This window comes from Amborella trichopoda, chromosome 12, assembly GCF_054954075.1.
Source record: "Amborella trichopoda isolate Santa Cruz 75 chromosome 12, AtrichopodaSantaCruz75HAP2 v2.0, whole genome shotgun sequence".
Taxonomy (NCBI): Eukaryota; Viridiplantae; Streptophyta; class Magnoliopsida; order Amborellales; family Amborellaceae; genus Amborella; species Amborella trichopoda.
Genome location: NC_142347.1, coordinates 27,694,821 through 27,722,302, shown reverse-complemented (window position 1 = coordinate 27,722,302; position 27,482 = coordinate 27,694,821). Strand labels below are relative to the sequence as shown.

At 37.5% G+C, this 27,482-nt stretch overlaps 1 protein-coding gene across 1 annotated transcript; it reads left to right on the top strand.

Moving 5' to 3' along the window:
- The first annotated feature begins 4,636 nt into the window (after nt 1-4,636).
- On the top strand, nt 4,637-9,461 carry LOC110007650 (uncharacterized). Its single transcript, XM_020670043.2, has 2 exons — nt 4,637-4,733; nt 5,153-9,461. Exon 2 carries the CDS (start codon nt 6,335-6,337, stop codon nt 7,283-7,285), a length of 951 nt encoding a protein of 316 aa, XP_020525702.1. The 5' UTR covers nt 4,637-4,733; nt 5,153-6,334; the 3' UTR covers nt 7,286-9,461.
- Nucleotides 9,462-27,482: the final 18,021 nt, after the last annotated feature.

Genomic DNA, 27,482 nt, shown 5'->3' with positions numbered 1-27,482 from the left:
ACATCAAACTCTTCAGAATCAAGCAAGCATCAAGACTACGAGGATGGATCGTCTGAACGACCTCCACAAGCACTCAAAAAATCTCCCAAGATCTGGCAATGGTGAAAGGCCCCTCAGAGAAGGATGCTTTCGTCATTAGCACAAAAGGTTTAAAGGGTATTTTGGTCATTTTTCTAAAATCGGGATTTTATTGTAATTTCTTTTAATCATAATTTGGCTTAGTTTTGGGCATCCACCCCTGTTTGGTGGGTCCTCTATATAAATAAGCATAGGTTAATTATAAAAAGGCTAGATCATTTATTAACGAAATCGAGGCGTTAAATTTGCGTCCACTTGTTTTTTGCTTCTAACCCATGGATCCAGCTGTGAGGAGAGAGAAAATTTCAGAGAGAGAACTACCACTGACCCTTCCTGATCACGTGGCCCCGTTCTCTCTCTCTTAGGCTAGGGCACGCCTCCAGCCCACTTTCTATCCTCTTTCTTCTTCTCTCTCTACGCGTTGCTTGCTTCGTATAGTAACCTAGTGCCTCAACAAATGTGCGGTCCTGTCTCTTCCCCCTTCTTTCTCTCATTCTTGTCGCATTGTGGGTCGGAGCCGTAGAACCTGCAGACCCGTCTCTCTTTGCGATCTTCCCCTTTGTGCTTCTAGCTTAAACGTAACAAATTGTGGCTCTGTATAGCATCCCGTTATCTGTCATACGCTCAAATCAATACCCTTCAGAGTCATCCCAAGAGTTCCAACCCTCGGATCATTGCTCTAATTTCCTCTCCGTACAGTTGAGTTGAGCCACGAGAAATATATACATTATCTTCCTCACTCACTCGGGTGGAGTCTTCCTGAGTCGACAGTCAATAGGGTTCTAACTCTTTAGTTGCTCTGATCGCCTGAGAGCATAGCGTTTGCACCGATAGGGGGTTCTTGTCACTATTTCTCTCACCGTTCTTTCTTTTGCTAGCCAACCCTTGTTTGAGTAAATCGTTATAGAGGAATATCATCGAATTCACATTGTAGTTTCCAGCATAAGAGAACAAGGCGATGCGTTAAAGCTTGAGGAGAGTCCGTGTCCAAACCGTGTTGGCAGACAACAGGAGGGCTTTGTAATTGTTATAAGAGGGCGAACTCCCCGAGCGTATCTCTGAACCCCCAAACGACGAGGTAAGCGCCTAAACACACCACTGTCGTAAAATCTTTCTCATTGTTGGTTCCTATCCGGACAAAGGAGAGCACAAGTATCCATACCATTTTTTTGTTTATTTCTTTCCTTTTGAGTTTTCATTCTTACTTTTGTTCTTTTCCTTTTTATTTTTATTTTTATTTTTTTTCTTCTCTTTTTCTCTTGTTTTACTGTTACTATTTGAAAAAAAAAAAAGGAAAAAAAGAAAAAAAGAAAGAAAGAGAGTCATGGGTAAGCCTGTAATCACTCCTAGCTCGTAGGTTGGATCTAAGATGTGGTTTGGCCTTATCCATTGAGGTAAAGCTTATCGTTATCAACCTAATCAGTTAGCCTCTCCAAGGCGATTTTTAATTCTCAGGTTTTAAATCAACCTAATTTGGCATTTTTTTTTATAGAAAAGAAATACTCATTTTGCTATAAAAAAAAGAAAAATGAGGAACACCCTTCAAGGCCATCTCTTTTATTTTTCACCAAAAAAAAAAAAATGAAAAAAAAGAAAGAAAAATCGAATAAAAATATCACACTTTCCTTAGGAAAAGAAAAAAAAAAAAAAAAAAAATCATTTCTTCTCTTGTCGTTTACCACATCCATAAGAATTAAGAAAATAAAAACCTCTTTTTTCAAGCCACTTGTTTTTCAAATAAAAAAAAAAAAAACTTTTAAAGCCTTTTTTTCAGAATTTTTTTTTTTTTTTTTAAGGCCTCTTTGCCTCAAAAAAAAAAAAAAAAGATTATCGTGGTAAAAAAAATTATTTTGGTTTTTTTTTTAAAGGCTATTCTTTATTCAAAAAAAATAAAAATAAAGTAGGCGTTTGAAGCCCTCTTTCTTTGTTAAATATATATATATATATATATATATATATATATATATATATATATATATATATATATATATATATATATATATATATATATATATATATATATATATTTTTTTTTTTTTAAGGCGATCTTGCTTGAAAAAAAAAAAAAAAATTAAGGCCTTTCCCATTTTTGAAAAAAGAAAATTTACTGTGCAAGAGAAAAAACAGAAAATAACTTTTAAAGCTTATTTGGTTTCAGGAAAAAAAAAAAAAAATCACTTTTGTTTAAGCACTTCATTTCCCCAAAAAAAAAAACGAAAAACAAAGAAGTGGAGATGGATGACTTATTGATGTCGATATCCTCTTTTGATCTCTTTCCTTTTCTCTCTCTCTTTTGTATATGTGAAGCATCTTTGATACTTTAATGACATAGATGTACTCTTGTTAAAAAAAAAAAAAAAAAAAGAAAAAAAAAAGAGGTTTTCCCATCATAAAATTAGGGCGAACTTGGAAAAAAAAATAAAAAACAAATATTTTATGTAAAAATAGATGACCAAAATGCCCCTATAACTTTTAGGGGTATTCTGGTAATTGTTCATCACTGGAAATATTTTTTTAATATTTTTATCATGTGCACCCTTGTTAGATCTATGGATGCCCCAAATTTTTGCCTCAAAATTATTTGTAAAATAAAAATAAAAGATAAAATACTATGAGTCGTCAGATCAAGATGTGATGGTTAACTGTTGCAAAGCATTGTTCATACTATTTGGAGCTGGCTTTCCATCACAAAGGAGGGTTTTGGTGTGGCTGAAACTGATATTGAAATGAACCTCTCCAATCTGTTACTCCATAAATTTGTTGAAAATCGATCAAGAAGTGTGTGGTGTCCACCTATATATGGTTTACTCAAGCCGAACTTTGATGAAAGCTCACATGGAAACCCTGGTGCAGCTGGGAATGGGTGTTTTATAAAAAATTCTTATAGGGATGTGGTTTTATGCTAAGGGGAATCTTGTAGGATTGCAACTGTAAATACTGTGGAGTTAGGGGCTGTTCTTCAAAGTATGTGTATATTGTTTCTCCGCTTTAATGAAATAGATGTACTCTTGTGAAAAAAAAACTCTTATGTATATGTGTAACATCTTTGATACTTTAATGAAACAGACACAATCTTATAAAAAAAAAAAAAAAATTGGTCCTCCCATCAAAAAATTAGGGCGAAGTTGGAAAAAATAAAAAACAAATATTTTATGTAAAAATAGATGACCAAAATGCCCCTATAATTTTCAGGGGTATTCTGGTAGTTGTTCATCACTGGAAATATTTTTATCTTGTGCCCACTTGTTATATCTATGCATGTCCCAAAATTTTGCTTCAAAATTATTTGTAAAATAAAAATAAAAACTAAAATACTATGAGTCGTCTGATCAAGATGTAACGGTTAAGTGTTGACTTGTGACATTGTGACTCAAGCCATCTCCGCCATTTACTCCACATATACCATACATGTGGGTGAATCACCTAGAAGGCCCTCCGTTAGTTAAATGGGTGGGTATTATATGAGTCACCCACCTTAAACAACTGAAGTAAGATGCACCTTGCTGGTAGATGCAGTTCCGTTGCCGGAAACTCTTTTGATGGCCTGAAATTTGTTTCCATTTCTAATTATGAAATTTTAAGGTTTGAAAATATTTCAGGTTGAGCAATTCTATAAAAATTTAAAATCTTGAAAATGGGTAGTTCATATACTGGGTTATAAGATGCATTAATTTGAAGACTTGAAATTTTTTACTTTTTAATATGCAAATGTTGAGATGATCAATATGAGGGTTTTTTAGCATTGGAACAACCTTTTATAATGTATTTTTGAGGTGCTCCTCCCTTCTATGGTTAGGTTGACGCCTTACATAAGCTTTTTCCTAGTTAAATACCAAAATATTTAAATGCAAATATACATATCGCACCACTAGCAATGAAATATGCTTAGACCAAAAGAAGAAACCAGTTAGTGAGCTTCTTAAGCTTTTTGGGGTCCCAATTTCAAGGGCGCCACTTACAAACTGGGGTGTCTATTGTTAGATCAAATCATAAGGTATGCGATGGTAGTATGATATTAGTATTCATGTTACAATCTTGTATTATTGTGTAATACAAGAATACAATATTATTTCTATTAATATTATTTCAAATATTCATTACTGAAATAGTAATCAATTAATTTTTACTTAAGAATATATGAACAATAAACAATGATCTTAGGGTGGAATTGAAGAAGTATGTATTTCATAATAAATAGTCTATATACATTAATATATATTTATTTCACTTTTAGAAATATTTTATTTTCATTTTCATATTGTTTAGTAATATGCATTTAATACACTTATTTCCTAAATTTTTCAAAGTACACATGATATATACATTTTCCTAAAGCATGCGCCTCTTAAAAATCTAATTTTAAGATAGATTTTTTGCACTTAATTTTTGAGGACATGCAATCTCTAACATGGAGAAATTTTTTTTTTTTCTTGAAAATCAAATATTTGGTCTTTATCTAAATCTCTTTCTTGAAAATCAAATATTTCGTCCAACAGCCCAACGGTCTCTCCCGCTCTTTCTTGAAAATCAAATATTTGGTCTGAAAACCCAACGACCATTTCTTTCTCTCTGTGGAATCTCAGATAGCGAGAGGAGTCTTCGGTGGGTCCTTTCATCTGTTGCAAGTACAGGAGCATTCAACCTCTTCCGACCAGGTATTCTCTCTCTATCTCTGTGTATTTTCTCTCTCTAACATCTTTGATCTCTTTCTTTCATTTTCTCCCTCTTTCCACAAAATCTTGTTCAAGCAGTCTCGATCGACTGGACATACTGCGATATTCTCTTTCGCTCTCCTGATTCAAACATTGATTTACTACTGCTATGTCAACTGCGAAGAGTAAATAATGACGTTGCATGTGTGTGTTAATCCGTTGAGAATTAGAGGTTCTAGTGTTTTGCAGGAAACCCTAAACTTTGATATTCGTTCGGGGATGGGGATAGGGATGATATGATAAACTCCCTAAAATTTGTAGAATTTAGGCTTCTCTTTACTCAAAGATTTTAAATTTGATATTCGGGGATGGGGATGATTTGCTAGAATCCCTAAAATTTAATTTCTTTCTGATATTTGCAGGATTCAGGATTCTGTATAATGGCAGCAGATCAAAACCCAATGCCAGAAGATTTTGGTCGAAAGATTGCAGACTTGCAACCTTTACTGGTTTAGAACATCAGTGGTAGTCCTAGGATTGCTTTGTACCCAGAGAGAAAACAACGAGGGTTTGAAGGCCACCATCACATGACCTATATTGAGTCTAAGATGACACGGCCCGGTTTCTTCTTCAGCCATTGAGATGCCTGGCTGTGTTAACACTTTTTCAGGCATTGGTAATGAACCATTAACTGATAAGTGCCCTTATGATGTGGTGCAGAGTATGCCCTTTACACATAAGAGTAATAATTCTGATGGCCAATCTGATAATGTTTCTCACCCCCAGTTTGACTTTTATCAGCGCCAACAACAAACCTCAGAGCCCTCAACTTCCCAAAATTCTCATTGTCTTGAATCTACTGATGATTTTTCCACCAAAAAAAAGAAGTTCTAGTGTAGTTTTTGGGGCAAATTCGTTCCTAGGCCAAGTGATGGGGTGCCAAGATATGTAGGGGGTCATACACAGATCATCAATTTGTGGAGGGGTATTTGATTTCAAGAGCTTCAGAAGATGGTAGACGTGTATGGGCAACGTATGGTCAATACGTACAGCTCCCTAATGAGGATCTCGATACTTTGATTTCAGTTACGTGCAATGAAGATTTGGAAATTATGATTGAAGAGTATGACATGCTTTTGAAAACCTCACCAGTGCGATCGTGGAAGCTTCATGTCTTCTTGTTTTCAGCCTCAGAGCCTGACTCCTATGGTGTTGTTCAGTTTGCGAATCATCAGGATTCAGGGCAGCAATATGTTGAGGGGGTGAATGGGATCCCTTAGAGCACCAATCAGAGAAAGGAGAGAACATCAAGGGGTACTTCAACTCTAAATTCTGATTGTCAGTTTAATGGTGTTGCTTCTCATAAATTAGTTCCTAATCAAGGTGATGCGGGCAGCAATCTACTACCTAGCAAGATTCCAAGTAACGATGCTAGATTGGCTAATGATGCTCTGAGGTTGGCTAATGATGCTCCAAGTGTGGTTAATGATGCTCCAAGATCGGCTAATGATGCTCCAAGGTTTGCTAATGGTGATCCTAATGGTGATCCAAGGTTTGCTAATGATGCTCCAAGGTTTGCTAATGGTGATCCGAGGTTGGCCTATATGTTTCCTAATCAGTTGATTTTTGGGGAAGATGCTGCATCTTCAAGTGCCGCTTCTGTTAATACCAGTGGTCCTTCTGAACCTATACCCATGTGCACTATGCTTCGACCTGGGCAAACCCACTCTGTGGATCCAGCAGTTAGGACAGAAGAGTACCATTTACATGCTAAACTACACAATCTCTCTGTTATGCCAAACCTACCTGTTTATGGGTTGTTGAAAAGTCCTTCTGAGAGGCCCAATATTGCTTCAACCCTGGTCGATTGCAGGCCAGAAGGGCAGCAGATGCCACAAATCGAAGCACATGCTTCTTTAGTAGATGTTCGTCCACCTCTGACATATGTGCATAGTTATGTGGGTGCTCATCCAAGTGCCTATAACTTGAGCAGCTACAGTCCTTACAATAATTCAGACATAAGAATCTCTCCTGAATCAATCCATGCTTCTCAGAGTTCTTCTCTCAGTGCACAACAATCAATAGTGCATGTGGCTTCAGCAATTGGTGTTGGTGGTGTCTCCTATCCATTTGCACTGGCAGGTTCTTCAGGATATCCTATAGGTGTACCTCCTCCTTCACAGAATTTGTGTGCTGGTCCTTCTTCGCCAAGAGTTAATGGCATAATTGGAGGTCAACCGTTCATACCGACACCTCAAAGAGCCATTGAGCGTTACATGGAAGAGAGCAGTGCAGGAGCAAGGATTCAACTTCATGGTGACCAGAGTTATAAGGCATTCCAAGTTCCCCAAATTACCCTGCCTCCTCCTGTTCAGGTTAGTCAGCCCACCATGGAGAGGCTCACTAGCCAGCCATCAGCACCTGAATGTGTAGTTTTCTCTGAAGTATGGGTAGCTCAGCAAATGGGAAATTCGGGCGATAAGGTGTCTAAGCTTGAGGACTGTTGCATGTGCCAAAAGGCACTGTCTCATGCTCATTCTGATACATTGATTTAAGAGCATGTGAATTCTGTTCCAGAGACAAATTCCGCTCTTCAAAGTCATCATTCCGATGGAAGTATAAGATTCATGGCCTCACCGAAAGTTACTGGAGCATTGGGGGAGGCTTCTGTGTCTCCCCAAGATGAGCATTGGTTAGGTATGGAACGTGGGGCAGTGGCTAGGTTTCAGGGAAACAGAAGAAGTTATGCGAAACTGAATGGGCAGAATGGACATGAAACTGCTGCATCTTCACTGAGACCTCCATGAATTCCTCATGTTCCAGAGCAGCATCTTAATTGTGATCAAGTTCCTCAGCAGCAAACAGAAAAACCTGATCACACCAAGTTGTTGTTTACTCAGAACATGCCAGTTAAATCTACTGAGGAACTTCAAAAACCTAGACCTTTCGGCTTTACTTATGTTGACAAATCTACTGAGGAACTTCAAAAAACTGAACCTTTGGGCTTCACTCATGTTGACAATGCAGGGAACAAGTATGGAGCAGATGATGTGAAACCCCTGTATGATCCATTCTCAAGCAACCACTCATTCTTCCATCAAGAAAATGCATTTGTGATGCCCCATAGCCAGGTTAAGCAAGAGGTGGCAAGGGACAGGATGGTCGGTATTGACATCCCTCTAGATATTAGCTTGCCTTCCTCTAGTGCAGAGCCTTGCGATCTTTACTCTTCACATGATTTCGCAACAAAATATGTTTATCTGAATCCATTGTCATCTGACAATTATAGAACACTGGATGGGAGGTTGAGTGCTTTATCTATGAGTTCACCGGGGTTGTCTTCAGGGATTGATCAGAGCAAACTACCATTTTGGCTGAACTCGGATCATTGTGTGAGAGCAATCAGCTAAGTGACAGGATGCAAACAAGTGATACCTCGGTAGCGGCTAACGTGAATGCTGTCAAAGAAGAAAGGCTGAATGTGCAGCCACAGGTTACTTTGGATTCTATTCGAGTGGCTGATCCCTTTAGTGAGCCAGGGATTGTTACGAGTGCGGGTTATGTCAATCCAGTTCAACCATTGATACATAATGCTCAGCCTGCAGATCCTACTTCAAGATCGGTTAATGATGCTCCAAGATCGGCTAATGATGCTCCAAATTTCACTAATGGTGATCCTAAGTTGGCTAATGGCTTTTCGAGGTTGGCCTATATGTGTCCTAATCAGTTGATTTTTGGGGAAGATGTTGCATCTTTATGTGCTGCTACTGTCAACACCAGTGGTCCTTCTAAACCTATACCCATGTCTACTATGCTTCTGCCTGCGCAAACCCATTCTGTGAATCCATCAGTTAGGCCACAACGGGGCAATTTAGACGCTAAACTTAAGTCTCTCCGTTATACCAAATCTACCTGTTTATGGGTTGCCAAGAACTCCATCTGAGAGGCCCAATATTGCTTCAACCCTGGTCAATTGCAGGTCAGAAGGGCGGCAGATGCCACAAATCAAAGCACCTGCCCCTTTAGTAGATGTTCATCCACCTCCCACATGTGTGCGTAGTTATGTGGGTGCTCATCCAAATGCCTTTAACTTGAGCAGCAACAGTTGCTACACTAAGTCAGACAAAAGAACATCTCCTGAATCGATGCATGCTTCTTAGAGTTCTTGTCTCAGTGCACAACAGCCAGTGGTCACGCAGCTTCTTCAGGATATCCTATGGGTGTACCTCCTTCGCAGAATCTGCATGCTGGTCCTTCGCCAAGAGTTAATGGCAAAATTGGAGGTCAGCAGTTGACATCAACGCCCCAAGTACCCCCTGAGCGTTACGTGGACGAGAGTAATGCGGGAGCAAGAGTTGAATTTCATGGCGACCCGAGTTAGATGGCATTCCAAATTCCCCAAATTACGCAGCCTCCTCCAGTTCAGGTTGAAGGTCAGCCCACCATGGAGAGGCTCTCTTGCCCGCCATCGATACCTGAATCTGTAGTTTTCTCTAAAGGACGGGTAGCTCAGCAAATCGGGAATTCAGGGGATAAGGTGTCTAAGCTTGGAGACAAGCATGTTGCAAAAGGTGCTCACAGAATGTGACATGCCTTCTCTCTCATCATGGGCTGTTTACAAGCCTTCTACAAGATGTTAAGTGCTTAGACATGGGATAATTTATTTCAAAAGGGAAAGATGTTATAATTGATTGAATTCAATGAAAGTTTTTCTATTTTCATTTAATAAAATATTTAATAATAATAAAGTTATGGAAATTGAGAGATAAGTGATCTAGTTAATTTATTTTAGCTTCCAATATATTTTTTCTTATTTATTTTGAAGCGTTAGGTTCTTGCATGCTAATGACTGGTAAATGTATTGAAGAAATCGAAAATTTTGAACCAATGGATTTTTAATCATACGCATGCTGCAATTTTCAGGAATTCTTATCCTACTCGATATGCTTGGATGGTCCCTGATGTATGTTTTCATTGCAATGTATGTTCTTATCCTCAAAAGAGTAAATCAATCACCTTTTTACAAAGTGCAAAAACTTGCGTGGACTGGCACTCCTGCCGGAGTCAGGTTACTAGGGTGAGTCCATGCCCACTCGGACTCGGGTACTGGAGTCAAGTTACTAGGGCGAGTCCATGCCCACTCGGACTCGTGTGAGTCTTGTCTATTTACTATACAAGTGCATTTAGTCCAAGACATAGTTGAACTCACCTTGGTCAACATGTTGGGGCCAAGCCCGAATTGACCTGGTTGAGTTTTAGTTCGAGTTGCCAAGTCGTTATTTAGAATGCTGTTTTTTCTTTTTAGAGGATCAAAACATATACTTTTTTGTTCAATGGAAAGGGCATGACATGGTTGTTGGTGGTATAAGATTAATGGGCTAGAAATACAATCTTTTAAAAAATTTCCATTATATAAAAACTCAAAAGTTTAAATGCATGAATATCTCAATACAAAACCATAATACATATATTCCAGCCTACAAAATCCCTTACTTAAAAATTTAATTAAACTGAATACAATATTCAACTATTCACATTGTACATCTTTACAATATATTGCATGCTCATTATATCAAAATTGTATGATAATTTCATCTTCATTCTTCATCCTCATCATATATCATAATATCTCATACATATCATACACTTGATCATAATAATTCAATAAGATTTCAATTCGCATAAACAATAATGCATAGCATTGAAGCTCATACTGCAAGATTAAAAAACATTCTCACACAACATACTTAATTTAACCAATCATGAATCCATTTAATAACTGTAAATACATCAAATTAACATGCAAAACATACATAGGGAAACCATGGTTCGAATCCTTTGTGCCTGGGCCACGAAAGGGCCTTTTGAGGACTTAATTTTGTCCCATTGTCTAAGGCACGAATGATAATAGTAACTCAAGGAGATCATTCCAATGGGAAGCAAATGATCATATTTATTTCACTTAATGGGGATCAAATCATGATAGAGACATGTATCAAAAAAGCCCTTCAGAGTTTGAGAGAGATACCACACAAAATAAGGAAGTTAAGGTGAAACTACACCATGTGGTCTATAAGGGACCACACGAACTTTTCAACATTAAAAAGGGAACTCAATGGACTATTTCTTATGTCCAAATATGATGAAATAAACCTCTCATAAGTTGTATATTCTCAGTAAAAATTTCAGAAAAATAAGATCAAGAAATCAAGTTGAAACTACTCAAGATCATGGAGTAAGCAAGCTAGTCTACACATATTATGTATATGGACTACACTATTGCTTTGTAACTCCTCAAATATCAAGTTTTCATGGCCAATAATGAAGAAAGCTACTGTAAATTAAGAATTACAACAAGCTTTGATAATGGAAATGAGGTAGAAATTAAAAATATGAGAAGAAAAATCATTACTTTAATGGAGTGATAGTATGGGCTTGATCACATAAATGATGGACTACTCCATAGAAGAAGGGTTTCAAATGAAAACTCAAGAAAGAAAATAGTCTTATAGGTGACCATATTTTTGTCAAGGGTCCTCTCTCTCTTTGAAGTGAATACTTAAGTTGGGGTTATAATTGATTCCATAAGCTACTTTTATACTTAGATCATAAAGATGGATTTGATCTCGATCCTTAATGCCTTAGATCAATGGCACTTGAGAGGCTTTTATCCAAGCCACTCATCCGTATCTTATCATCGAGATCAATGGATGAGCTTTTGACACCTTTCACTCCTTAAAACCTAGGTTTATAGTTATTTTACCTTGAAGCCATTAGCTCCATGTTTTATTTTCCATTAAGTCCAAATTCATGTTTACACTTATGCCCATGGTTTTTAAATAATTTGTGAGAGTCAATAAAATACAAGGATATAGACATAAAGGTAATATGGGACACCTACACATGTGAATAAAATATTTTATGACACCACCAATAGTTTTTTAACAAATACTAAAGTTTCATATAGGTCAAGCCCATAAGGTGGTGCCACATAAGACATACTAACATACTACAAAATCATATGTGGACAATAATATGAATTAAATTAATTCTCAAAATTTCATGACTTCACACATGTCAAAAATGGCACATATGAGTAAAAAAAAAACATGTAACTTAAATCAAACTTAAGTCATAACAATATATAACACTTTAAATAACAAGATAACATGTAATAACATACTACCAACAAAAGAATTAATGACAAATAGGTCGCCACATAGATATGACATCAACATGATGTCATCTACAAGTGGGGAGGTGGGGGTGCCATGTGGCATCCTTATGGCCACTTGGGATCCATGTGGCATCCCCATAGAATGTCATTGTTTAGTATTTACGTTAAAAAAATTCGAAAATCATATTTTTTATTGTTTAAAAACTATGAAAAATTCTCCAAGAATCTCAAAAATTCTCTAAATGATTTCTCAGCATTATTACACAATTTTTCATCAATATAAACCTTTTCTTGTCAATTTTAGATTAATTTCGGCCAAAGGTAAATGAGATCTTTAGACTTATAACGCTAGTCGGCGTCTTCCATTGGGCTAACCTGAATGACGTTCCACTGGTGTCTCAAGTCGACACAATGGACCTATGCTCCATAGTCTATGGCATGGACACATATTTGGTCACATCAAAGTCGTTGAGCTAGAGCTTCCCGTCACCGGGGTACAATGGATTACTGGTGCATCCCTGTAGGATATGTTCCTACTCAAATACAGGGGTCATCTCAAAGCACATGTGCACTAGCTCTTCTAAGTCAAATAATACTATAGAAGAGTGGCTTCCCCATACGACTGTGGGTGCACTTACCATGAAACTGTCTCGTGTCAGGATACGGGCTCATGTCCCATGAGTGGACCATTCCATACAGGGCGAATACTTTTTTAAATACTCGGGTTCTATTATTCTCAATTGGATTCTCTAAACCCTGGATTATCACATCAACTATGAGGCATTCTAATCAATATAGTCATGACTGGGAGGTGACCCTCACACCTCCTTGAGAGTTCTCACTCTCAAAACGTATACTCTCAATGCCTCAAATATTCGAGGTATATGAATCTGGGCCCCAGTGTATCAAGCACCCAGATTCAGTCTCTCTCTAACTCCCACTGAGTGTAAGACTATTGGCTTTAAGGCCTTGAAAGGCCACATAGCCAACAATGGTGACCCATCTTTAGCTTTCATCCCTCATCGAAGTGTAATCAAAATGTTTGGTTATTTGATTCCTTTGCCGCTCCTTGATTTCATTGCTTTGACTGAGTAGATTGGCAATTTTCAGGCATCTCCAATCTTTGATTGGAATTGCAATTAGATTGGTGTTTGTAACTAGATGGAAGGTCTTGAAATGTGGGTTTTATTTGTAATATCTAGGGTAAGAGTGGTCACTTGGTATGACAGTAAAAAGCTCAGGTAGCCAGCGCAAGAGTGCGAGTTCGAGTCCTGAAAGTGGTCACTTTGTGCATAAGCCAAAGGTTAGGACTGTTTCCAGCCCACCCCTGTTGAGACCCTGCTTAGGCGGGACCAACACCAGGTTACGACCCTTTTATCTCTTCACCCTACATGTCTCCAATATCAACGATTTAAGATTAAGTCTTCATAATGATTGTAAAACTGAGATCGTAAAATTCTAGATCCCATAACCCTAGGTTTGCACTATAAATACTGAGGATGTATAACAACCAAATTACATAGACCTGCACTTAAACTATGTTACAAATACATGACAATACAACGCAAAACCATAGTTAGCAAGCCTCTATTTAGTACAATTTTTTTTTAAAAAGACCTTCGTTTTTTTTTTTTTTTTTTTTTAAAATCTATTAAGATCCTTGAGGTTTTCAAAAGATCTTCAAAAAATCAAAGTTTTTAATGGAACTAATATAAATCCGTACTTTATTTTTTTCAAGAAAACTTTATCCTTATAAATTGATTTCTTCATTAAATTAATATTATTAAATTTGATGTGTAATGATAAGCACACTAGAGTAAATTAAGAATCTTGATTTAATAAAAAATTCTATAAAAAATATCACCAATACGTTCCCTTAAAAAAAAAAAGTGCATGAAAAATACAAGCAATATATTCCTCGAAAACTAAGATAACAAAATGATGGTATGTCTCACAATAATAAGAAGAATTAGAAGAAGAGTAACTCAATGAAAAATTTTTTTTCCCTTAAAACCTGGAATATCCTTATAAAGAGCAAGAGAGATATTCAATGATACTGAAGGTTTAAGCAACTAAGAATTCAGTGTGAGATTTGAATTTGTTTAAATATTTTGTTGTTTTCTTTATGCATAGAGAAATTTGATTTTGATTAATTTCATGTTTTTATTTTTAATTTTTATTTCAATGGTGTATATAACATAGCATTTTGAATGGAGTAATATTTTACCTATTTGGATGTTTGTGTTTTATTTTACACAGCAAGCATTGCTATTGGATTTATTGAGAGTTTCGACAAAAAAATATCCAGCATTATTCTAATGACACTAGGAAAGGCCATAAAATTATAGTTCAATAGCTTTAACGTGTGTATACAATAATTGCAAACCATAATCCTATATTATGTCATTTTTACATATCCGACTTTTTCACTCTGGTTTTTTTGCCAAATTTGAAATATTCACCATTCTATGGCTTACCTTATTTGTGGGCGATTCGTATTTTTTATCCAATTTTTTCTTTTGACTTTTTAAAATAAATCTGATTTATTACCGATATTTTGGTTGCCAATATATTATTATTCCCGACTTACTAACCATGCTCCCAACGTTGCACAATTCAATACAATTGAGCTTACTACTTTGAAATACAACAAAATTGTGATTACAATGAACAAAACACTTCTTTTACACTAAAAAAATAAGACGATACAACTCAATTAAGGTCCCTTGTCAAACACAAATTCAAAATGCACATGGAGATCAACGAACTAGACAAGTATGAGGTGCTTATGAAATTCTGCTCCATGCAATTTTATAATGCAAAATGAAACATCAAATGATTTTAAAGAACTCAAGAAAATATGATCAGCAACATTACAATACACATATGCAAACGTGTCTATGGGAAGCCAATCAGACCACTTGGGGCCCGGTTCATGGCCTTAAGTTTTAACTATATGCTGTAGAGTGACATGCAATGACATATTTCAAAATTCAGCCAAATTCATCGCATCAATAGTGGGAAACCACACTTCTATTGATATACGCTTGAAACAAGGAAAGGTTTGTAGAGATCAAATGATCGAAACTCAAGTGGAGCTCGTGGGATAAAAGATGTGACAGAATTACAAAACTGGTTTCAAGAGTTCACAAAGCGAGCCATAAAATTTCGGCAAAATCTGCTCTCATGAAATCAACAATTTGTTCCACCAAATATATATTCAATTGGCTGGTCTTGATGTGAAAATCTCATAAAAATATCAATCAATTAATCTCCTAAAACGTTATAGAAAAGCATGTGGAAATTAGATCAATTAATGCATGGATGATCCCTTCAATTATATGGATCATAGTAGATCAAGAATTCAAGGTTCAAGAATCAAATAGAAGAGGGAACCATGCTGTAATTAGGATTTTACAAGAAGAAGAAAAAACCAAAATTAATGAGAAAAGATAAGATCTTACTCAATTGATGAAGATCTTGAAAACTATATTGTCCATGTCTTTGGTTGCTTGTGAACTCATCGTAAATGGAGCCATCAATGGAGCTTTCTCTCACTTAAAATTGAAAACTCAATTTAATCTAATAGAAGAGTGAGAAAGTGAGAGGACATAGCCTTTGGCATACACTCCAGGGGATGAGAGAGAGAGAGAGAGAGAGTGAACTCAAGTGTGGGAAATGAATAGCTTAAGGAGGTATTTATAGGCTTCTAGTTACTAAATATATAGATGCATCTAGATTGATGAGTCTATGCCCTCCATGTCATCATCCTATGGCTACAAAGAGATGCATGATCTTAAGCCACCATCCACCATCATGCCATCAAGATGTGTACTATAGATTTAAATACCATTATTCTCTTTTTTTAATAACTATAATCCATTCCAATTTCTCTTGTATGAAAATACCTTTGCTTTTTTCAAATAATTAAATATGAAACCAAGTTGGAGGGCATACCCTTGAGATAATTTGACAAAAATTCTAGTAAATATCAAATTTAAAACTTTCATCCATTTTATAAAAGCATGTAGGGTGAATTAAATCATGCCACATAAGCTACTTGGTTAAATGCATAATTACTACATATTCTTAGGGTTTAAATTGAAATACCAAATGCTATATCCGTTCTAGAAAGCTCACATACGCGCACAACACTTGATTTTCACATTTAACATGTGCTCAAATTAATTTTCTAATTTCACAAAATACCACAAAATAATAGATTCAAAAGCCCCTCACAGTAAATTACAAATCCACAAAGGACAAAGGGGTCCTTATGGGGTTTGATGCATAGTTAGCAAGTCGAAAAATGATAAAATTTGGTAGACCAAAACATCGGTAACAAATCAGATTTATTTCAAAATGTCAGAGGAAAAAATAGGGTAAAAATACGGATTGTCAAAAAATAAGGTAAGCTATAAAATCATGAATATTTTGGATTTGGTTCAGAAAAACGTAGTGAAAAAATTGGATATGTGAGTGCCATGAGTAATACTTAACAATTTTTTGTTGAAACATTCAAGGGTGCGGTTTGCGGTTTGTATAGAACCGAGGCTCTAAACAATCAAATTAGAGCCCACTTTCAAATAGTGTCCAGAAATATGGTTTCAATACTAGAAAGTTTTGTGATAGCATTAAATTATTTTTCATCGTTAGTTATAAAAATTAAAGCTTAAAAAATAGTGTAGATCGAGCAGATCTATGAAAACTTGAAAATCTTGAAAATTGACGGTCCAAAAATGTGTTACAAGATGTATTATTTTCAAAACTTGAAATCTATTTTTTTTCTCATGTCCATGCATCTTGATGTCGAGATGATCAATTTGATGATATTTGGACATCAAAACAACCTTTTCTAGTGAAAGTTTTGAGGTAGGCTCTATTTTGTTTATTTAGAGCCTAGGCTCTATATAAACTATTCCTTTCTATAAATCTACCATCAATGCTTACTTTGTTGTCAAATCTCATAGATTTATTGGGAGTATAAAATGTAATAACCATAATACTAAACACAAGAACTAATAAGAAAATAACAAGAACAGTGAACCAAGATATAGAATTATTTTTCAAAGAAAAAAAACAAAAATACCCTTAGTATAGGAATGTAGCTAATTAAAAGAAAATGCAAAGGCCCAAATATGTAAAATAGTGGTCCATCCAAAATTCTACTTTGGATGTACTAATAAACTACAAAAATAAAAAATAAAAAATAAAATTAATCAAACTTCTCTATGCATAAAATTAATAAACCATGTTTTAAATGGAGACACCCTCCACATGGGGTTGATGTGGGACCCCATAAGGCTCCACGTGGGCATCCATTGGCCATTAAGTTGTCCTGTGTGGGTCTTAGGGGACTGTCCCTTTTTGTGTTTATTGAAAATAATTATGGAAAAATCATTTTCTAGCCCCAAAAAATATCCATTAGAATTCTCAAAATTTCACAAAAGTCATTTAAATTATTTTTCATAAAAAAATATTTTAACACAGTTTAAAAATATTTTTAAAAGAAATTATGATCTTATGATGTCGAATAAGAAATCATGACACTCCACTCGGCTAGAACCAGAATCCAAAGCCACCTTCTCGGCTTGACCAAATAAACTCATGACCTACATTGTATAATCAGGAGCTCATGATAAGCTTATCAAAGTCAAACAAATGAGTGTCTCTAAATCCCTATGTACTAGTTGATTTCAGGTGCATTAGAGGACATGTACACACATGGTACCTAGGTTCCTCTCTTCACATAGGTGCATACCTCTTACTAATGGATCCCTGAAAGAACGACGTCTCATACATTGCAATTGTTTACACATGCTACGAGAATACTCAAAGGGTCAAGGATTTAGGCCAATGCCTTTTGTCATCCCTAACCTTCCCATACAGGCTTATAGGCACCCCATTTTGAAACTGGTAAATTCTATGATTTTCTTGAACCCTTAGGACCATACTATTTCAGTAGACCCCTAAACCATAGACCACCATAATCCATGGTCCCCATCTTGTGATACAATATCTTTGCAGATCTTATGATTTTTAGTAGTTATCCATTCTACACCCATTTTGAGTCTATAAAAATATATTAACGTGTCTCTCTTTTAAGGAAAGGGGCGGTTTGCCCAAGAAATCTAAGGGGGAGAAAAAGATGGGAAATGAGAGACTCAGAGACCAAAGTGAAAACCTGTGAGAAACCCCAAATCTAGAAAAAACCTTAGCAAACCCTACACATTAAACCTGCATTCTTAAGCTCAGATCAAATCCAAGAAAACCAAGACTATTCAATCATGCCAAGGCTCGATCAATATTGAAGAGAGACAAAAAGGATCTACTGTGGAAATTACAACGGCGGTCCTAATATGGGTGATGCCTCGAAGCCTTGGGTTTGCTGGACCAACTGGCCTGGCCAGGTATTCTTCTTATCTTTATCTTCTTTATTGTTTTAGTTATTTTTGTTAGATCGAAGATCTTATTCGCTTTCTTCTTATCTTTATTTTCTTTATTTTTCAGTTATTTTTGTTAGATCTAAGATTTTATTTGCATTTCGTGTGTTTAGATCAATACTGGTTCTACCATTGATCTGAGAGCAGGTTTGCTCATTTTTGGTAGATTTGGCTTCAGATTAGAATTCGATTGACCCCCACTCTTTATCACTTTTAATAATTGAGTTTGTGGTGTTCAAATCCGAGAGATCTTCTTTTAAAAAAAAAAAAAAAAGAAAAAAAAAGAAAGAAAAAATTTGTACCTCGGTTTGCAAATAATATTGTCTTGGCTCTTTTTCTTCTCACGGATTCACGGTTTCTTAAGATTTGAAGAACGTCACAACTTTCTGCATATAATGTTTATGAATGAAAGAAGGTGAGGTCCTCCCTTATGTTGAGTTTTAAACGTGGAAGGTGTTTTTTCTTTTTCCATGACCAAGTAAAAGCATTAACCTACTGTTCAAAGATGAGAGCACAAGAGAAACACAACCGTTCAACGATGGCCAGCTATCTCTTCGAGAAATTAAAAATAAGAAAATCCAACTATTGCAAAGGAAGACTTTATTTGATTCTTTAACCTCCAATAAGAGAGTAGCGCATAACGAATTTTCCACACGCTTCGAGAAAGCTTTTTTTACCATATCACTCGAGAACTTTTGCTAGCCAATAAATAAATAAATAAATAAATAAATAAATAAATAAATATATATATATATATATATATATATATATATATATATAAATTTTTTCTTTCCTCTTGTTTTACTGTTACTCTTTGAAAATTTAAAAGGGAAAAAAAAAAAACATGAGATGGGTCAGCCTTGCAATAATCACTCCTAGCTTGTAGGCTTATCCATTGAGGTAAAGCTTATCATTATCAACCTAATCAGTTTGTCTCTCCAAGGTGATTTTTAATTCGCAGGTTTCAAATCAACCTAATTTCACATTTTTTTTTTAGAAAAGAAAAACCTATTTTGTTATAAAAAAAAAGAGGAACACCATTCAAAGCCATCTCTTTTATCTTTCACCGAAAAAAAAAGGAAAACAAAAAAAAGAAAAGAAAAACCAAATAAAAGGAAAAAAACAAAAATCATTTCTTCTCTTGTAGTTTACCACATCCATAAGAATTAAAAAAAAAAAAAAAAAAAATTTTTTGCTTGAAAAAAAAAGAAAGAGAAAAAAACCTCTTTTTTCAAGCCATTAATTAATTTTTTTTTTTTTTAAGGCTTTTTGTTTCAGAAAAAAGAAAAAAAAAGAGAACTTTTTAAGGCATCTTTGCCTCAAAAAAACAAAAAAAAAAATATTATTGTTGTAATTTTTTTTTTTTTATAAGGCTATTCTTTCTCCAAAAAAAAGAGAAAAAAGTGGGCGTTTGAGGCCATCTTTCTTATCCACTAAAAAAAAAAAGCTTCTTTAGCCTTTTGTTTTTTTTTTTGTTTTTTTAAAATCACTTTTCCAAGAAAAAAAATCAACACGTTTTTAGGCCTCTTTGTTTAAAAAAAAAAAGAAAAAAAAGAAGAAATCTTTTAAGGCTATCTTGCTTTAAAAAAAATATATTAAGGCCTTTCTCATTTTTGATAAAAGAAAATATGCTTTGCAAGAGGAAAAAAAAAAAAAAAAACTTTTAAAGCTAATTTGGTTTAAAAAAACAAAAGAATAACTTTTGCTACAAATTTTCTTTTTAAGAACTTCATTTTCCAAAAACAAAAAACAAAAAACAAAGGAAAAAAAAAAACAGGCGAAAAAAAGAGAAGGGGAACTTTCGAGGGTCAGCTGCACTCTCTCTCTCTAACTGTACCCTTATAGAGTTATCCTCGATTTGGGGTGCGCTCAACTAGGCACGGGTTGTGCCCCATTCCAGTTTTATTAACTGTAGACCTTCTTAGGGGTTGCTCACCCCTACACCTCAACTGTACTCTCTGTCGATTGAACTCTGACTTGAAGCACACATCATCTGACACAATTTGTACCAAGTGCTCATGTATTCTTCATTGCGTGTTTGCTTATTGTCATATTCGTTTCACGTGTGCTTCTTTACTTTTTGCATACAACAGATTGGGGAAGCCCGGGAAACCAACAGATTTTTTCGAAAACCCCAAAATCCGGCATTAGCGTCGTGAGGAGAAATTAGCCTTGAGAGTTGAGGCGGTTGGGATTCGCTTATCTTTAAGTGTGAGCACCCCTTCGTAATCTTTAGCCTCAAAGCAACTCCACATATAGTAGAACCTGGTTGATTCCTTTAAAGGTGGCGAAGATCTACGTGGGGACATATTCAGCCTAACCACATTTCAATAGTTGGAAGCCCACTCAAACCTAGCCTTCTCATAAAATCTAGGGAAATTTTTTTGAGTACATTGCATGCTTATCCAGTGTGAACTTGAATCCTTCTAAGTCCGAGTCTAGGCTTATACCTAGCCTAGCCTATGTCTGAACCAAGTTCACAACCAGGTCGGAACCCATGCTCCCTCTTGGTCCGAGCTAAGGCTCACGCCAAATCTCATTAGACCTTAGTCCGAGTCCACACCCGGTCTAAATTTGAAACCTTATGGGTCCAAGTCCAGGCTTGTACCCGGTCTAGCCCAGGTTCACACCTAGGTTCGAACCTAGGTCCCCTTTTGGTCCTAGCCAAGGCTCGTGCCTAACCCAATATTGATCCAGTTTAGGTCAACACCTGTTCTGTCTGATATTCGAATTCTAGGTCCACAAGCTTGTGCCCAGCCTAGCAAGTCCGAACCAGGTTCGCACTCAGGTTTGAACCTAGGCCCCCTCTTGGTCTAAGCCAAGACTCGTACCCATCTAGTCTTTAGTCTTTACCCTAGCCTATGTCTACATATAGAGTTGCCTCTAGAACTAGATTAGGATTGTCTTAGCTCAGGGTTCAAATCGAAACCCATCGAGTCTAGCAAAATCCGTCTAGTATATTCCTAGCTTAAGTCTAGATTCAATGTTGTCCCTAGACCTAGACTAGATTCACCTTAGTTTAGAGTTCAAACCTAGGTCCATCAAGTCAAAATCATTTCTTTTTAATTCTAAACTCAGACTCACACCTAGTTTAGCCTGAGTCTCGATTTCGGTCCACACCTAAGTTCGAACTCAAGTCTTTCCATAAGGCCAAATATGGCTCACCCTTAGTCTAGGCCTCAGTTTAGCTTGTATTTAGTCTAGGTCTAGCTAGGTTTGAGTCTTAGTCCAACTAGGTCCAATTAGGTTCAAGTCAAAGTCTAGCCTATATCCATCTCCAAGCTAAGTCCAACCTTTCTAGTGTAGCACAAGTCTAGGAATCATGGCCTAGGATCAAAGTAGAGCAAGGTTCAACTCTACAGCTCCAGCTCAGTCTAGATCTATGGAACCTAGTTAGTCTGAGAGGCACCATCACAATGCTCCCACACAAATCCATAGCACTCTTGTCAGTAAGCCGAGGCTCAACCCACATGGATTCATATCTAATGGTCCAAGCCACCCTCAGGGCCATCATTTGAAGGCCACGAGCCAGCATGTTAATATGATCCATAACACCCTGAACAGTCCAGGGGTTAGGCAAGGGGAAATCCTCCAAGACATGGGGGTTAGCCTCAGATCGAGTAGGCGCACCAAGTGTGAGGCCTAGACCCAGATCTCTGAGTCAGCCAATCCAAGCCTGGTTAACGTCGATGTTCCATTAGCAGTCCAGCATTCGAGTCTTAGCAATATGCTAGTTAGGGGGCAAGTGGGTTCACACACAGCTAGGGAAAGTCTACCCAAGCAACCCAACACCAGTAAAAGTTAGGGTTTTTACCTAACCACGTGTCAAGACAATCCTAAGATGCATGCATTCTTTCAAGACCTGTTGAACCGAGGGCACAACATCCAGCATAGTCAATCCGGGCTGGCTAGGTAAGAAGCTAAAGCTATAGGCCATGTCCAACCTATCGGCTCAAATCAGGGTAACCTTAAGGATACTAGCCTGTTAATTCAACCGAGGCCATGGGTCTAACTCTAGTCATCACTTGAGTCTTGGATTACCTCGAGGGCAGACTCCATCTAGCAGTAGGACATTCCTTTACTCTTTCAGTCCAGTGCTGGGGTAGGAGAATATTCTAACCCTAGGGTTAGATCATTTGGTCAAGGTCAGGGACAAGCAGACCTCATTGCCCAAGGTCAAATGTCTAGTCGTCATAGCAACTTGAGTCATGCATCCCAGTCAATTGGTGATCCTATCTTGCAGGCCTTCTTGCATGGCCATGTGGTCCAAACTCTGAGTGATGGATCAGCTCAGGCGCAATTAAACCTAAGTGAGTATATAGGTCGTTAACCTGCACACCAAGTTCAACACACTCCCCAGGCTCAATCCTTGGCGCAACTTGCTACATGGGCTCAACAACTAGTTTATGCAAGCCATATACCACAAACTCAGGTTCAATAGACCATGCAACTAAGCCAGGTCACTGTTATACTAACGACCCAATTCACCAACATGAAACATCTCTAAGACTATTTAGAGAGGATGGGAATAAGAGATTTCTCTGCTCCTAAAGCCTATGTACAAGAAACTCTAGGACACCTAGAAAATCTACTAATAGGGTTTGTGACGCCACAATTCAAAAATAAATTTTTTGGAAAAGAGGATCTTGGGGCACACATCAACGCCTATCTATTAATGGTCCATACATTGCGAGACCTAGCCAACCAACTTAAAGTCATATTCTTGCATGGCTTATCAAAAGAGCCCCTGATGTGGCACCAGAGATTCATGAAATATAACTCTCAAGTAACTCCTTACGAAATGTTCAAGCAATTTTTCTTCTGCTATCGTGGGGAATACCAAGATCCGTTACCCTTGGTGAGTTAACATCCACCAAACAAAAGTCCGACGAGTCTCCATCTGAATTTAGAAAAATATTTAGAGAGGTTTCTATGCGAGTAGCTGAAACTCCACTCCCTGAATCTATGAAGGTAGGAATGACATTAGAGAACATGACTTCAGAATATGTCACCTTCTTCAGTAATGGGCTGATCCCTTACTCGTTTTATGTTATGCTTGAAAGAGTATTGTGATATGTACGAGCTAAGGATGATGAAGCCAGAGTCTTTCATAACCTAATGATAGTCGACCCTCCACAAGAAGGATAAGGGAATGAGGATTCGACTGATGAGGAACCCTCTCAATAAGGAGAGGTGAACTTGATCGAGAAAAGTGATTTTTCTATAAACTAACCACAAGAATAGTCTAAAACTTACTCTACTACATGGAGGATGCAGACTTCCATGCCAAGGGCACCCCCATTTTAACTTGTCATTTCAAGTGAATGTGATAGAAGATGACCCATGCACGTGGGATGGTGAATTAAACTCTCAAGATATCCAAGATGAACCCGAGCATAAGCTCGATCAAGGCTCCAAAACTAGTGATTCCTGGAATCACGAAGCAAGGCTAGTTCGAGGATAATTATTCAAGAGAAAAGAACAGAAATTTTTTTGATAAAACTTATCACCTCGAGAACTAGAACCACTAAGGAAAGATGACCTTCTAAAATTTCTATGGGAACCTTCTGAACCACATTTGCAAGATTTCTTGAACGACCCACCAATTTGGGATGAAGAACTGGATGTTGAAAATCCAATAATGTCACCTCCTCAAGAGGTAGGCTCTTTAGAAGTCATCAACGACATGAGTACAATTTTGATAATCGGGGCACCTCCATATCAAGAAAATTCATCTTCTAAAGAACAAGTTCCTAACGGAACAGAAAGTCCTACATGGTCAACCTCATTAAACTACTCAATAGGGGCAATCTCCTTTCATGAAGACGGCACAACAGGGGTAGTTAATTAGATTGAGCCCTTGCTTGTTAACTCCCAGCATGCCATAAGGTCATCCAATGTTAACTTAGTCACTCTTCTTGTGCAAGAGTCTCACCCGATCTTAAGCACTAAGAAGGAGCCTACTATAGAATTAACTCCTGAAAAGAAGCACAAAATCTGAAATGAAAGAGACAATTGAAAATGAGTTGGGTTATCACTATTTGCAAATGAGGCATTCAAATCTCATACTTCAAAAGGCATTAACGACTAATGAGCAACATCAATTATCTCCTCAATGGGGAAAACCTAATGAGCTTGTCTATCCAAACAAAAGATTGAGGGATTAGGAAACTGACAGTGCCTTTTAATCTGAAAATCAACGTTCAGGTAGGGCAATTCAAAGGAAACGTCCAAAGGAAAATTCGACACCATTGTTGAAGAGATATTGGATGCCAACTTAGGGAAAGGGAATAAGAAGATAACCGATATTATAATCTCCCTACCACTTGGAGAAGGGAAAGATGATCAAATTCCTACATGATCTTAGAGAGAATTTCAACAAAAAAAGAAAAAAAAAGAAAAAAAAAGAAAAAAGAGGGCATTTGTTACATGCCTCGATCTCGCCTTCTAAATCTAGATGATCTGGGACATGTATCTCAGGTTTTTGACGAACCCGAGATTTGAGATCGCCCTCTCAGAACCTTACTCGAGAGCAAGGGTAGGTACATCAACCGATGAGAGAGGAATTGAAGGTGGGTTTGGGACTTACTCGAGATGGCTCGTGTGGTCGCCCTCTTAGATCATGAAGAAAGGCCCCCAGCTGCTTTAGCTGGTTCAGAATCGTCTCCCTTGACCTGTAATCCTCTTATTTTCTGCACAACACTTCTATTGTTAATTTACGAGACAAGTGGGTCAAAGAGACCCACCCTTGTCTTAGGGAGTACGTTCACACGAGAGGGCAATGAAGCGTAAGGTTGAAATAAAGATACAAAAGGGAAGAAAAACTGACGAAGAGGCGAAACTAACATTGCAGCCTGAAAGTCATCGACTCGGAGTGGTAGCAAGATGGGCATGGTTCTTAGAACCAGCGTAGCGGCAATGCTACTGGAAACCAAGACCGATATAGTGGTGCTAGGCTAAGTCTACCCTCAATCAAGTGAGGAGAGACAAGAGAATGAAAAGAAGAGACGAGATGGTAGAGAGATGAGGTCCCGATGACGCTAGGCATTGCCGCTCACGACCGTGGAGTAGTAGTGTCATGGCCCTTGGGCAGTGCTGGACACCATTGCTCATGGTTAGAGAGTGAGGAATGAACTACAGACGGCGCTAGGAATCGATGTTGGCAACATAAGAAAATGATACGCCCCTGAGCGGGCAGTGATAGTTTCTGACAAAGCGCGCGGTGATGGCCATTCGTGAAGCGTGCAGTGGTAATCCTCATGAGGCACGCGACGTGACCTGTGTAACCTCAGGGGAGACATGTACGACACTGCCACTGCTGTGCATGACCCCTGCGAGGAACTCAGATGGAGAAGGAGAGGGGAAGAGGGGAATGAAGAGAGAGAGAAGAAGAAAAAGAAACGAAGAGAGAGATGATTTACCTCGAATCTAGGTGTACCGATCAAAAGTTTCTCTCATCTCACTCTCTCTCTCTCAAATGTGACCCCATAATTAGAAGAAAGAGAAACTTGTATTGAGTAAAAACACTCTCTTTTGTGAAAGGTTGAGTCCTCTGGTGCGTACAATGCTGATACGTATATATAGAATTTCCCTCAAACATTGGTGGATGATCAAAAGTAACCTTAATTACTGAAAATTAAGATTAAATTTAATTAAAATAAATTAAAAAATAGGGTGTAAAATGATAGATTTGCCCCCTCCTAACAATTCATTTAATTCCAAAACAATCCCTGTGTTGCCCTAGAATTTGCGTGATCTTGCATGGCTGATCCGGGGTCGTTCTGATGCTCGGTTGATCATAAGATGATTATTTTCTTGTAGAGATTGGCATGGAGATCGATTTGATACCAACTTCGAGCCATAGATCGTGCTTTTAGTGTACGATCATGTGATATGAAATTTGAATGAATCTTGAAACTTCGAATCGATATTGTACTCATTCCTTGATATTTTTTGGTGATTTCTTTGCTGAATTACATTGAGCATGCTGTTATGATTGTGGGGCAACAAATGCAGCTCGATTCTGTGCTTGAACGAAGGTTTTCCAACTTTAGAATTTTGAGCAAAATCTGGAATTTTGACCAAAATCTGGAATTCTGGTAATAGAATTTGCAGTCTCTTCATCGACTTTGTGTGCAGAATCCTATCATTCATCATGCACGGGGTTTGGGTCAGTGATAGCTCGAGACCTTACGCACATGATGGAATTGGTCTCGCGACGATCGGGCTCGTGAGCGGCGTGATCTGGCTGCTTGAGCAAGGATAATGCTGCTGAATTTCCTGCAATTTCTTCACGAATCAACAACTTCTCTCTTGCTTTTCTTCATGCTCGGGTGTCGTCATGGGGCGTGCCACATATCGAATCACTCGTCGTGACTAGACGAACATGCTCACCCAACTTTTGCACGATCCGACTTGGGACGGGTGAGATATGAGCATCAAAAGTCACTGGTTGTGACTGTCCCTTCCATGGTGTGGAGTTGCAGGGTGGCCGCATGTGAATAGCATGCGGCCCCTCCTGTTTCACTCTTTTGCCTATAACTTCTTTCTAGAGTATCCGTTTAGGCTGAAATTTGACCCCTGGGGTTTTTTGACTGTACCGGATCTAATGGTGGTGATCTACAATAGTTTGAGATGTTGAAAATGTAGATCTAGTTATAGGAGCAGTTTCAGGGTACTAGAGGCTGATTTTACCAGATCGACACTGCCTTAGACATGCCAGAATGCGATGAAACTTGGCAGGAGACTTTTGAGAGACCTCATGAAGATCTTGGTCGATTCTAGGGCTATTATGAGAGTACCAAAATTTCCAATATTTGCTAGGCTTTATTGAGCGGGGTCCCCATGTTGATGGAAAATACCTTCCAACATCATGCCCCACCGAATGTTGTGCTTTGAGAGAATCAAGAAGTGCAATCATTCAGAAAGTTTTGAGGGATCTTGTCGAAGTCCTCACCCTCAAGGGACTACCAGGCCTTTTTTGAAGGCCAAATGCTATGGACCTTTGGTTGGCATTGTTCGTTGCTACACCAGGTTTGCTTTTGATGCTCATGGTATCTTTGTAGGTCCCATTTAGTGGGGTCCAGTTGGGGGCTTCTAACCCATCTCAAAAGTCCGGTCCCATGTAGGCTA

Excerpts from the sequence above, each read along its gene's own strand:
- LOC110007650 (XM_020670043.2), top strand. The coding sequence starts at position 6,335 with ATGTTTCCTAATCAGTTGATTTTTGGGGAAGATGCTGCATCTTCAAGT.